At 35.9% G+C, this 15,315-nt stretch overlaps 1 protein-coding gene across 1 annotated transcript in view; it reads right to left on the bottom strand.

The window, feature by feature from the left end:
- Positions 1 to 12,404: 12,404 nt before the first annotated feature.
- Positions 12,405 to 15,315, bottom strand: part of LOC143245575 (uncharacterized) — a 38,783-nt gene continuing 35,872 nt past the window's right edge. Inside the window, exon 2 of the mRNA XM_076491934.1 lies at positions 12,405 to 12,580. Coding sequence (XP_076348049.1) covers positions 12,405 to 12,580 — 176 coding nt within the window. The remainder of the gene's footprint in view (positions 12,581 to 15,315) is intronic.

Genomic DNA, 15,315 nt, shown 5'->3' with positions numbered 1-15,315 from the left:
CCACACAAGCATACCTCACCTAACCTTAAAGCGTGGCAGCATACTCCGGAAAGTTATGAACCCAAAAAACCCAGACGCCTAAGACGTCATTTTATCAACACACGGGGCCATCACACAAAAACACTAATTAACAGAGAAAACAATATTATCAAAGTGCTAATAAAGCAGCAGCGCGACGCCAACTGGGAAAATTTTCTCCCACTCAATCGATGTAAATAAATCAAATCCAGCCACTTTCTGGATGAAAGTTAAGTTTATATGTAGTTTGTTTGTTTGTTTTTGAATTTCGCACAAAGCTACTCGAGGGCTACCTGTGCTAACCGTTCCTAATTTAGCAGTGTAAGACGAGAGGGAATGCAGCTAGTCATCACCACCCACCGCCAACTCTTGGGCTGCTTTTTTACTAACGAATAGTGGGATTGACCGTACCATTAGAACGCCCCCACGGCTGAAAGGACGAGCATGTTTGGTGCGACCGGGATTCGAACCCGTGATCCTCATATTACGAGTCGAAAGCCTCAACCCACCTGGCCATACCGGGCCAAGTTTATATGCAACTCCCCATCTTCAGGAAACAACTCAAAAATCAAATTTAATGACACTATAGCCTCCACCGATGCGAGAAAAGCTAAACTGTTTGCCCAACGTTTGTCATCAAACTTTCAAACCCCGACACTAGCTTCATTTCATCAATGCTACTATAATACAGTTAACAATTTCATAACAAATAATGACGATATTTCAAGAACCATTGAATGACACTACAGCCCACAACTTCAGTATTATCACACAATCGATTTCAATCGCTAAAGTCAAGTTACACATCAAGAAACTAAAGAACACTGTCCCAGGGGAAAGATACAATCAAGAATACAGTTATAAAAAATCTCCCTAACATGTACGTAGAATATCTTAAAATATTGTATAATCTTTTTCTCTAAACAAGCTATTTCCAAACACACTGGAAAAGTACAAAAACATCCACAGACACAAGATCTAGCAAACTACAAACCAATAAGTCTTCTCAATTCCACAGGCAAACTCATGGAAAAAATCATTGCAAACAGACTCCGATACCATCTGGAACTAAATAACATGATAAATGACATTCAAAACGCGACCAGACGCCAAAGACAGACAAGTAAGATTAACTGAAACCATCTTTCAAGGATTCAACGGTAAACACACTACACTCGCAACATTTTTTGATGTAAAGAAAGCCTTTGTCAGTGTTTGGCATAACGGATTGTTATTTAAATTACATCAGCTTAAGATTCCTGAAACAATAATCAGATGGATCTCAAGCTTTTTGACCAATACACGGGCCAGAGTACGCATTCAACAATCGCTTTCACGCTCATTCATGCTTAAGGCTGGTGTACCACATGGGTCCACTATAAGACCGCTGTTGTACATTATATACGTCAATGATATCCTGTTCCCCGAACTCCCGTACACTCACGTGTCACAATACGGTGACGACGTTGCAGCTTGGAGCACATCAAGCGATCCTCTAGTTGCTGCTAATAGAGTTCAAATTTCGCTTGACCACATAATGAAACGGTGTAACAGGTAGCGTGTTGCCTTAAACCCTAATAAAACTCAAGCAATTATATTTCACCGAGGTTTTAAAAGGAAAAAGAAGATTATACGGGTAAAACTTACTTTACCAGACACTAACATTAAATTCACTAAATCAGTTTAATTCTTCAGAGTCACTTTCAATAGGGCACTACACTGGACAAACCACTTTAACAAATTTTGTAAATCAGCGAAACAACGCGTCATCTTCCTCAGACGGAACGGTAACATCCATAAAGGATGCTCACCAAACACCATCTCAACCATTTATAAAGCGTATATCAGGCTATTTGTGGAATATGGATGCATGGTTACATGAACCATGTCTACTCACCTTAGGAAACAATTAGAAAGTACACAATACCAGACAATCCCCACAGCATACCGGATACTGAAGTATACTCCCTCAAGCTATTTAGACTCCCTAAACATTGTGCCTAAAATTAGTGAAATAACCCAAAATTTAGCTAAGAAATACTACCATACACCCAGGATAAGAAACACACTAACAAGACAATTTGCAATACTGGTTGAGGCACCTGATACATGGCGCACCCACTAATCTCCTTACAACATATGTAATGTTTAATGTCATAACCATATATGCTTTTATTTCTTTTTCAGGCAAAGGAACTCTAACCACTATCTCCACTTCAAGCGTACAGGTCAGGCACTCCCTGGAATAATCAGAGCCCAGAGAGTGAAAGTGGGTTTTCTCGAGGTCCTGCTGTTTCTCCCACATCAAAATGTTGGCATAGGCTCTACAGGTCTCTCGCCGCCCTGAAGAACCCTAAGTCCATATCGGTTGTCTATCTTTGTGATACTCACTGGACGATGCTTTTTGTCGGTTTTTCTGCTGCTGCTCGCTTGCCTGCAAATTTCAAATTAATGTAATTTAACCAAACATGCCGTGTTTTTTGTTTTACGCAAGTTCAAGATACTAAGTTGCCGAAAGTCAATACCAGAGCGTAGCGAAGAGAAAGGAAATTTCTGAGCGCCCATGTTATATCTAATTCTGAGCGTCGGTGCGAGGACAGATAACTTTAAACCGAAACTCCTTCCCCGTCCTCTCTCTCTCTTTGGTGTCAGTAACGTGTGTGTGTGTTTCACGATGCTTATTAACTTTTAATATCCAGTCACGAGTGGGGTGAAAAGTAAATAAATTTCTGAGCGCCCATAGTTAATTCTGCCCCAGATCTCCAGTAAGGAGCCAGTTAAATTTTGAACCGAAATACCTTCCACGTTCTTTGCCTCTTTGGTTAAATCGATACCTGTGGTGGACAGAGCACTATCTATTTCAGACCCTGCTTTGAACGCTTATACACCATTAGAAGTTTCAAAAAGTTTGTTCAGTAAGCCTTTCCCTCCTCTCCACGTCAGGTCACATAGGGCATTACATGGCATTATTGACGCCAGCTAGTGAAAATGCGTTTTCTCGATGTCCTCTCATTTCTCCATCCCCATCACCATTAATATCTTGGCATAGAATCTACAGATCCACCGCTGCCTTGAAGGACTCTAAGTCCCACATCGGCCGTTGAATTTTGTGATAGTTGCTAGTACCTGTTATCGACTTTTCCGCCGCTGCTTGCTTACTTACTAATTTAATTGAATCGGGTATCAAAAATCCAGTGCGTTGTGTTTTGATTTTTTTTTCCACGAAGCCCGACTTAAAATCACCATGAATCGAGCGAAAAGAAATACAATTTCTGAGCCCCAAGTTATATCTGCACCTAAGCTCCGGCTTGGGGTCAGAATTTTAAACTGAAATACCTGCCACGTTATCTGTTCTTCGGTTAATCTGTGTTCAGAGTTAGTGATGAAGAAAGTAATTGTTCACAATTAGTGTAACCTAGTAATACATCTTTGATGAAATGATAGATAAATATTGAACCTCCATTATATATATGTATAAATGGCTGGTATGGATTGAGAACGTTTTTATGTAGAGGAGCGAACAACATTTCGACCTTCTTCGGTCATCGCCAGGTTCGCTCCTCTACATAAAAATTTTCTCAGCCCATACCAGCCGTTTTTACATATATATATTTTCTTTACAAATGGGTTTTCTCATCATCACGAATGAACCTTCATTAGACTTCAAGAAAAACAACTTTTCAAATATTAAACATGTTTATTATCTCTTCATCTATTTCAGTTTTCATTCATAACCAGAATCTTTTTAAATAACTTAATGCCAAATGTAAACTTCAAATTTATATTATGGCGCATTTAACTAAAAAATTAAGTCCAAGGACTTTCAAGTTGTAGTACGTGGAACTAATGTTAGTGGTACACGACAATTATTAATAAAATCATAAAATTTGTAATAAACCTTATTTGAGTTTCCACAAACATATACGAACTACTTTCCTTACTTATAGACTCGCATTGTACTTGCATAGTCTCCTGCTGGCACAACGGTAAGTCTGCGGATTTACAACGGTAAAATTATGGGGTCGAATTCCCTCGGTTGAGTTAGCAGATAGCTGGATGTGGTTTTGCAATAAGGAAACACACACTTGCATAGACTCGCCAGTATTTACTTTAAAATTGACTGAAATGATACCACATATTATTCAATCGTGCAAAAAAACACATCCTTCGCATTAATGAATAAGTGTTAAAAATATGAATTTTTATTTCTAAGTTTTTTTTTAATTATGCCTGGGTTTGTAATTTTAAAGATATAAACAAAAAGAGGCACGTGAGAGTGAAACGATTGAGAATCTTTGATATAAACAAAACGCAAAATGGGTGATGCCAAAGAAATACAGATAATAAAGTATTTTAATTCTTCAAGTTTCGGGTTTTCTTTAAGTCTATGTTTATAAAGCGTCTCTAAATAAATCCAATAAATAGAATAAATGCTGCAGTAGTAATAAATATTTTTTTCTGTATGTTGGAGTGGGAAAGGGGTTTATTGCGAAACAAAATTTAGCCTGGTAATTTTCTAAGAAGTTACGTTCTCTAGTAGGTTTCTACAGCTGGACATTCCTGCATTCAAAGTTAATTTCCCTCCTTCCTAGTAATACACAAAGCCTGCCTTCATAGTAAAACATAAATAGCCAGTGATTTGACTTTACAGATATCTGGAAAATTTGCTAATTGACAATCATTTACTGTGACGCATTTGCACACACATTAAAGGATGAAGAGGCCGTAGTTAATCGTTAACGAACAGTGTGTATAGCAACGAACTTAGTACAGAAGAGTGGAAAACACCTGCATGGCCCGGAATGGCCCAGTGGTTAGGGGCACTCAACTCGTAATCTGAGAATCGCAGCTTCGAATCCTCGTGGCATCAAATATGCTTGCCCTTATAACCTCGTGGGCATTATAATGTGAAAGTAAATCCCACTATTCGTTGGTAAAAGAGAAGCCCAAGAGTTCCCTCTAGTCTTACACTGCTAAATTAGGGACGGCTAGCGCAGATATCGCTCGTGTAGCTTTGTGCGAAATTAAAAAAACAAACAGACACCTGTGTTAAATGTAAAATATCAGAAACATGATTGTTTTAATTATAGAAGAAATTAAAAACCCATTTTAAACAAGTTTTGGGAATGCTGTACTCAGAAAGTTTGTATTCATAAGCCCGACTGTGTCTAACGCTTTACGTACATCTAAGAAGGCGGCTATTGTTGCGTGATTAGAGTTAAAGGCAAGAAATCTGGTTTCAATGAGTCTTACTATGTGATTGGCTCTTTATTTTTCGATCTGCATTTTTGATTTCAGAAAATGTGTTACTCCCTTAAAAGGCGGCATTAGTCACTTGGTGATATTAATCTCTCAATATTTTTGGAGTTACTATCTTTTTTTTTTCAAGTTTTGTAAAAGGTAACCAGAATATAGAGAAAAGCTAAAGATGTCTCTCAGTTGACATGTATGATTATAAGATGCATGTTTGAAGAGTATGTTAGGTACACTATTTAGCTTAGGGGTGCTGGTTTTAAACTTTTTAAAATGTAAATTAATAATCAGTGATGTCGAGAAACCCACTTGTTGAGAAATTTATATGCAAAACGGCTTTTGAAACATAGAAGAGCGAACAACGTTTCGACCTTCTATGTAAATATTTTCAACCCAAACGAGTAATATTAATTTCACTAAAGCTTACCAGGACGGTTGGCGATATCGTCGTTACCATGGTGTTTAAGGAGGTTTGAAACAGACATGAAAGTGCAGTGGAGTATAACTTTTCGTTTTTATTGAAAAAAAAAATTAAAACTTGTATGAAGATAGATATTTGTGTTAAACTGACTGTAGTTACGTATTACTAATGTGTTTGCGAAGAACTGAGTGAATAGATCTGCTTTCCGGTTATATTTTGGTAACTTTGATGTTTACATAAGTGATGTATCTGGAGTCATTGCTTTCTCTGCAAATGTTTTTAAAAAATGGCTCCAATTTTCTGTATCTTGATGCTTAATGAGTTTTTCCGTTTTATTTTTATATGAATTGATATGTGCTTTCAGAGAGGGGTACTTAGTTGTGATGAATTCTTTTAGCCACTGATATTTTTCAATAATCTGTTGATGAATTGAAGGAGTAACTTTCCAAGAGTTTAGCAATTTTTTCTGGTGTTTTGAGGTATAGCTATTGATTGATTTTGGGGATTGTTAATTTGAAATTTTGTGAATAATGTTCAGTTCATTTTTGTTTTCTACGAAATGTTTGAAGATTGGTAACTTTTGATCAATGGATGAATTAAAAGTGTTCCAGTTGGTGTTACTGAGATCGGGAATGTGTTTACGGGGGAGTGTTAAGTTGGGATGTACGCTTATAATAAAGGAAATGGGGTTATTATACCCACCCATATTTTCATGTAACTTAAAGTTATGAAATACATGGGGAATAGATTACTTTAGATGATAAGGTCGATGATACTCTGTGATATATCTGAAAAGTATTACTGAAAAGAGTGGAGTATTTAGTATTTAAGTCACCTAGAATAATTACGTTTTTTATAACTGCTGAATATAGAATTATAGAAGGTCATGTCAAGTATGAGTGTATTGAGAGCCAGAAACATAATACAAAGTATGTTAACTGGAGTGATTTTACGTAAGGTGTGTTCATTATACAGTCGGTGTGTTATGTTTTACAACACTAATGTTGAGGATGTCTTTGCGCAACAAGGCTATTCTTCTACTTTTGAGAGATCTAGGTTTAGAAATTATAAATAGGTAGTTTAATTGATGACTTAAGATTAAGTAAAGTTGAATTTATAGTGATAATATTATCATTAATGTATTGGATTAATTCAAGCAATTCATATTCATTGTAATAAAGATCTCCTTAAATAATTAGTGAAAGAAAGGAATATGGTCTTGACATCCTCCTGTGATGAGTTCTCCAAGAGTGTCTGGGGCCAATCCACAGATTTTAGATATTGTGTTACAAACTGATGAGGAGGAGAGTTGGTTCATTGATTTTAGCAGTGCTGATGATGATGCCAGTTACAAATGTGACGAAGTACAGCAGTCGAATTACACTGTACATGACTGAAGTGGGGAAGATAGGTTATTTTACAACATTGAGGTAGGTTCATTGAGGTGTGGGTAACGGTTATTATGGAAGCTGGTGATAGGATGCATTTGTAGAAGATTCAACTGTTTTCTTGGAAGTTATCAGTTTCTGAGGTAGTGGTGACATGCTCTAGTAGGAGGTAAGTCTAGCTATCTTTTCACGAGATTTCAATATGAGAACTATCTGGTATTTGGGGCATCCTCTGTAGGAGGTGACATGGAGCTCTCTGCAGTTGCTGCAGATTCTGTCTTATTGCCAGAAAGTACCATACTATGATATCGCCCTTTGAAACTTGATTGTTCTAGCTGACGTCACATGTGTAAGGTAGATCAATGGTGTTGGTTCACTGGTCTTAGCAACTTTAATCCTAATGAATGTGGCAATCTTGTGTCCTTAGTGTAGCAATTCTTATTCTATTTCATGGTCTGTAGTTTCAAGCAGTATTTCTATAACGATGACTGTGTTTGTTGGTAGAGGGAGCAGGAATGATGTTAGATTCACCACTGAAAACGTCAGAAGGTGAAAAATTGAATAGATTAGCGTAACCACATAAGCTAAATTTTATATTTAAAGTTACAAAAGTGTGAACTGCAAGAAATATCCTCCAAAATTCTCTATTTTTGTACTTAAACACTTTCAGGGACTAGATGTCCTTGAGCCCCCTTTTTTAAAATAGAATTAAATCTGTTCATCAATTTACAAATAAAAGACTCTTTTGTCCAGAAATCATGTCCACAAATTATATTTGACCATTGATTTAAGTGGTGGACAGAGCACAGATAGTGCATTGTATAGTCTTGTACTTAATTATAAACAAATGAATAGACAAATCATTCATTTAAATAAAGATTGCTTTCATTTTGTATAGCACATAGTAGTGGCACACTTTCAGTAAAATATTGTGGAAAAGCGATACTTAACCCTAATTTGTGAAAAATATGCGAATTGTTCATTATTTAACATGTTTTAATGTTCATACATTAACTGTTATAACTGATAAAAGTAAGAAAAACAAGGAATTTTCGATTTCGTTCTTTGTATATATTAATATTAATGATTTTCCATAAACATAGTTCATTAACCAGATGTTCTACATTAAATAAAGCACGAGTAAAGTGGCTTCCACCTTTTCAATTCCCCTTTTGGCACATAATGTTCAATTTATTTATTTCTTTGAACTCAATTATTTTAGTTACATTCAGACTTCATAATTTATCATGCTGATCATACCATTATAAAACAGACCTATGGAATACTTTTCAAAGAAATAAGTTAAACTGAGAATATCATTGAGTAGGTGGGAAGAAGAAATTTCGGTGTCATAACCAAATAATTTATTTCAAAATTTCTTGTCTTTGCTAACTTGTATACTGCCCTTACTTGAACTACTGAGTTAAATAAAAGTTTAAACGATCACTGTCTACTGAAAGAATGCAATTTTTAGCAGGTTGGAGTACCAATAATTAAAAAGGGTTTTGCTTCCAGATAAAATTGGATATATGAGAAGTGTCGACTCTAGGAGAAATTTCCCCCCTGTATATGGGACTTTTGTTGATGCTTCAAAGGCCCTTGACATCGATTTCTCTTCAACTGCAGACTCAGAAAGACCAGATGGCATCTGTTGTACCAAGAATAACATATCACGTATTACCACCAATTATATATTATCATGTAAGGAAGCATCTTTATGATTGAGGATAACAAAGGTGGAGTGGCACCTGATAAATATGAAACTGTGGGATGGTCTCTTAAAGGACTTCCAGGTCATTACTAGCCAGAGTCATTGTCTTCTGATTAACCATGAAGTACAGGGTGTACTACTGGTGGACGAAATTCATCAGTCAGAGATGTTTTCCTGTCAGATATGACAGTGGGCATCAATGAGAAAAAACTATGAACCATGGGTCTGTAATGAACCTCTGTGAAATGGTGTTATGCTGATCTTCAAGAAGATCTGTTAAGAGAAACTCCCACTATGGATTAGGGGCTGGCCGCTCATCCAAGTGTTAGAGTTTCTGAGTATGTGTACTTCCATGTCCCCATAATATGAATAGTATCTCAATGAGGCACTGGTCGAAAACCTACAAAATAAAGGCTTTGGTCAGCACCGCAGGTCTCTGTGAATAAAGCAAAACATTATTGTGGATACTTTTAAACTTATCTCTCGGCATCAGATTATTTACACAGATTACTTAAAAAGTAACATTTTGGTGTCAAGACCATGAGATTTATTATTTCATTATTTAATCTGAAAGTACATCTTTTCCTCTTTTCATATCTGATACCCAAGGTGTCATAAAAGGACACTTTGAGTCCATATAGAACTTATGGTAGAGAAAATAAGATGGAATTGAAGTGAGAACTTGAAATAAAGATGAAGATAAGGGCTTAGAAAAGAACTATCTTAGAACTAGAACTTTCTCAAGAAATGGAAAGAGTCATATCTAAATTTTTAATTCCTTCTCAGTACCAAGAAGTCTATAATTGGCTAGGAAACACCCAGCCTGCTGTTACAAAATTTCTAATGGTGAGAACTATTTGAGTGATTTCTATGGGACACCAAGGTGCTTGTTAACAACCTCAGGTGTTGTATGGTTGCTGATTTGAGTTAGCAGTGGCCAATAAAAGTGATGAAATATATGGGATGGATAAGGTTTAATGCAAGATACAGTATCGTCATGAGGTGGAAGAGCTACTGTATTGGTGTGATTCAGTGGATCTTAGAGATCGTCATGAGTCTTTTAAGTCAGCAAGTTAATTGATCAAAGTAATGACTAAAATGACTGTTTTCGAGCAATGAACTGGTGTTTCCCAGTAGGATGCATATGCAGTAAATGATGTCATTTCTACTTGATTTTTTAACAATTCAGACAATTTGAGAAATTAATAATTGAAAAACATTGTGACAATAACTTTTTGAGATATAAACAATACATGATAACAAAACACTTGTTTGATGTTTTGCAGTAATTGCTCAACTTGATTGTACTGAGAATTCCATAGAGCAAACCATGATACATTTGCTAGATACAGCTGAGGTTATCAGTTGGAATCCTAAGGATTTTGTTGGTTTGTTTGACTCTTTCAACATAGGCTTGGCCAATTGGACTAACCAGGCGACCTCTTTGTACTCGTTTAGTCTTTATGGATTTTATATTTCCAACTTTCATTATACAGTACTGATCAAAAGTGTTAGTACAAGAGTATATTATGTCATTCTTTCCATTTTGCGTAGATAATTCTTTCATGTCATTACACAATGTAAATTTCAACACTATAGTAATGCTTCACTGAACCATATTGACAACTGAAGGGGCAGGGTGGGAATACTACACAAATCCCAAATATTTGTAAAGAAGGCATGCCATAAGAGTTCAAATTTATGGTCTGGAATAACTTTAATGGTACCCAATGCAACGTCTTAATTACATCAGGTGGACAAAAAATAGTGGCTCCCTTGAAAATGTTCATTTTTTATATCTTTTAGCAGATAAAAGAAAATATGTAAAACTGCATGCTTTTAGAACGCACTTGACGGCATCTTGTTAAAATTAGGATTTGAGATCATATTTGAACCAGACTTTTTTAAATACCTGAATATTTCATTATTTTAGTTACATTTTCGCATACAAACATGTTGTGCATCTTCTGTTGTTTCTTAGATCTCCTTATTTCAATTGGCCTACAAATCTGTTATTTTTCTCTAAACGAGATCAGTCTTGAGCGATTTCGTAACCACAAAGAAACCTAAATTATCATTTTTTTTTCCTAGTATGACTTGGAATTGTAACATGAAATTCCATTCGCTTAAGCTTGTAACAGTATACTTGAGTCAGCAGTAAATGAAAGATCAATTCTTACTTTACAAGCAATTTGATTAAGTTTTATGGCGAACGTTATTTAAAGTTCGATGGCATAAACTTTATAACAATAATCACAATCTTCCAAATACATTGATAACACTATGTAACAAAATTTTTACTTTTTCTTGTACCTGGGTAGAAAGTGTTATTTCCCAATTGCTTATACCTAAAGTAAATGGAAAAGACCTATTTTTCTCTTCAAACTTTGCTTTTGTGACCTGGGTAATGAAATTTTCAAATTTACCCTAAAGGACCCTTCCATTCACGCCAATAAAACCACGTTTTTACAGATGTTATGTCGACGACACCTTCGTTATTCGGCCCCACGGTCATGAAAACTTACCAGCCTTTTTAGAACATCTCAATTCTGTAAACAAAAGAATCCACTTCATTATGGAAATAGAGAAACAAAACTGTCTATCGTTTCTTGACGTACTCATCAGCAAACAAGCAAGACAAATAACCACAACTGTATACAAAAAATCCAATCACACGGACAGATACCTACACTTCCAGTCCGACCATCCAACCTCGATAAAACGTGGTATAATCCAATGCCTGAAGAAAAGAGCAGAAAACATTTGCGATAAGAATCTATCGAAGCAGAACACCAAAAGATCATAGAGAGTTTTAAACAAAATTGTTACACCTCCTCCTTCATCAAAAATTCCTTGAAAAAGACCATGACAGAAAGAAAAGATCAGAAAGTTACCACCACTTCCACCATTTACCTACCATATCTAAAACATTTCAGTGAAAAACGCAAACGCATAGCCAAAAACTTCAACATAGAAGTCCGGTGGAAATCCTACTATACCTTGAGGTCCATTCTGGTAAAAAACAAACAGCGACCTACCAAAGATAATCTCAAAAATCACAGACAAGGTAGATTCATGTTTATATTTATTTCTTTTTCAGATTCGGGCACAGGACAGGTAAAACTTTCGGCGCCTGTCCTGTAAAAGTGGGTTTTCTCGGGGCACTCCCGTTTCCCCCCACATCCAAATATCAGGAATTGGATTTTTAGATCCCAGCCAAGACAACACTACTGCCTAGCCCTGAATCGGGTCGTTTTGTGTTGATATTTACATTGACATGTGCTTGTCTGGCTCTGGCCTGGCTCACTTCTTCGGTGCCGCCTTTGTTTCGCTCTTTATCACCAGTGAATTTTACAATGTCCCATCGCACTTTATACCTTAAACAAGTAAAAATTAAAAAGTAAATAAGGCAAAGTTTCAAGTACAGTTAAATAATCTTTCACGTGAGGGGACGAAGAGGAACCACAACGTTCCTGATCACCCCAGTTGGGGAGATAATTCTTGAAACATCTCTTTCTATAAACTAAACCCCTGCCAAGTTCGTTTGCGTTTGCACACACACTGGCGGGGCATTCCCGTTTCCTCTGACATCCAAATCTCAGGCATTGGATCTTTAGATTCCAGCCAAGGCAATATTCTTGCCCGAAACCCGAATCGTGCCGTTTGAGTCGATGTCTCGTTGGCATTTTGGACCACGGGCTCCGGCCTGGCTTGCTTCCCTTGTGCCGCCTTTGTCTCGCCTCCCTTTCTCACCCATCATTTTCATAATGCCCCATCCGACTTCATTACCTTAAAAAAGTCAAATAAAATTACAAGAAGACTACCATGTAAAAGTAAGTAATCTTTCATGAGCGCAACGTTCCTGACCACCCCTGTTTGGGATATAATTTCTCAGACTTCTCTCTCTCTAAACTAATCCCCTGCCAAGTTTGTTTGCGTTTGCACACACAGAGACTTGAAGACGAAAGGCGGAAGACTTTCGAAACGTCGTCCCCTACACTTGTGTCTCCACAACAGGCAGTTGCCGTCCATTCTACAAAGTTTCATCATTATTGTATAGCTTTAGTATAAATACATTTAAGTCTTGATTCATATGCTGTCTTATTCAGATTTTACGTAAATGAAAATGTGCAAATTTGCCTGTTTTTACATATAAAATAGGTTAATTTCTAAATTTCATTATCCAGGTCACAAAAGCAAAGTTTGAAGGGAATAATGGCCATTTTCTATACTTTTACAACACAAGCAATTAAGAAATAACACATACTATCCAGGAACAAAATTTGTGTTACCTGGTGTTATAGATAAGATACCTGGTTATATCATAAAACTGATTAATGTAAATCATTGACAATATGTTTACTTGAAAACCTTTATTAACTTTTGTGCAATAACGATTTTGATATTTGATCTACATAAATATATATATCTAGTAAAAACTTTTTTACATTAAATTACCTTGTAACAAAATTATGAGCAAACATACAATTATTAAGAACCAATTTAGATAATTTTTCTTTGGATATATGTCTACATTTGTGATAGTCTTAATATATATACTACGTTGGCCACACACTCAAATAAGGTACTTATTTTGAAATTCTTCTAATTGATTTAATATCTTGATTAAATCTTCATACTCTCTGTAATGACCTAGTCAGACATAAATGATTTTATTGCGAGCTTCAGAGCTAGGAAAAAATAAGGTCCCTCATGTACTGTTAGGTACATTGTGTAAACTATATGGACAATGTAGTTTAGAAATAAATCAATTCCCACGAGCCCTCGATGCTAAAATATCTTAGAAGATGTGCGACATAATTTGTGAGCAAAATAGTTCATAGCGTTATTGCCAGGTAACACTATGTACAACTGATCCGTACGGAATAATGAGTAATTGAATTATACATATTTCATGATGATAAATGAACCAGATTAGCTTTTGGAATCTAGCTATTACAGTTATCCGTATATCTTTTCCATGTAACGAAATATTGTTTATTTTTACTCTTTTCTCGTATGTGCAAAATTTCTTCCTACATTACACAGACATCATTGGGAAACATTCTTTCAACGTGGGTTTGGTCTATCTGACCGACCACGTGACATCTCTGTACATTTTAAAGATTTAATAATTCCAACTTTCAATACAGTGTGTATATATCTTCACAAGATTTGGCAGTGTTTCACTTAATGAATTTTTAACATACAAAAAATCATATCTTTTAGTGAAATCTTTCTGACAAAATAAAAGATTTGTCCATAAATATATTGAGTACGTGTGTGTGCGCAAAGTAATTTTCATCTGAAAACTAAAAATAGTTAACATTATCTCCAACTTTCAGTGGGTAATCCCTAAGACCTCCTAAATATATTTCAAACTTTTTGTTTTATTTTTTCCGTAAAATTTGATAGTTTATCTGTTATTTTATTTAAACAAACTCAAAACAGAAATAATATATCTGACAGATCTCGTAACCATCAAAAAATCCGAAATAAATCTAAATTACCCTTTTTCCTTTCTGTAATGACTTCACATTATAATATAAAACAGCATTCGGATATCCTAATAATCTCTAAGATCATAGCAGTATACATCTATTTATAATTAAATTTTATTATTTTATTGCCCCTTAAACCGTGACTAACTAGAGTCCAAACGCTTATAAGTGGTAAATCACTCGCAAAACCTGTAACTAACGCTGTGTCATCGAATCACGTTACCCACCAGCTACTGCTACTAGCACAAGCAGCTTGCATACGTGCTTGGTGAAACATTTTTATTTCATTATTATTTATTTTACGTATTTTATTCTTAACTAATTGGCTAGGTGGTTAAGGCACTCGAGTCGAATCTGAGGGTCGTAGATTCAAATCCCCCCGTCACACCAATTTCAGGCTTAAGGGCGTTAAAATGTTTCGGTCAATCCAACTATTTCTTGGTAAAAGAGTAACCCAAGAGTTTGCGGTGGGTGGTGATGACTAGCTGCCTTCCCTCTACTCTAACACAGCCTAAATTAGGGACGGCTAACGCAGATAATCCTCGAGTAGCTTGACGAGAAATTTAAAACAAACAATTTTAACTAATCTAAAATTATTCATATTCTAATTGATCTTATATTTATGAATAACCAAGAAATAAAATACTTATCAAATCTTCTTTTTTCTTGCTTTCGGTTTTCAAAGAGTGTTGACATTAATTTTCTTATACTACTCATAGTATTGCAATTACCACTTTTTATTTACTTAAATAATGCTCTAAGCAATATAGTCTAATAACATGCATAAAGTAGACATTATCTTACCGCTCAAAACTTTTCTGGCTTTCTAATTCTGCGGGCCCAGCATGGTCAGGTGGTAAAGACGTTCTACTCGTAATCTGAGGGTCGCGGGATCGAATACCCGTCACACCAAAAATGCTCGCCCTTTCAGCCATGGAGACATCATAATTTAACAGGCAATCCAACTATTAGTTGACAAAAACGTTGGCCCGGCATGGCCTAGCGCGTAAGGCGTGCGACTCG

This window comes from Tachypleus tridentatus, chromosome 2 (genome assembly GCF_004210375.1).
Source record: "Tachypleus tridentatus isolate NWPU-2018 chromosome 2, ASM421037v1, whole genome shotgun sequence".
Lineage (NCBI taxonomy): Eukaryota > Metazoa > Arthropoda > Merostomata > Xiphosura > Limulidae > Tachypleus > Tachypleus tridentatus.
Note: the sequence above shows the minus strand (reverse complement) of the source record. Positions and strands in the feature narration are given on the sequence as shown.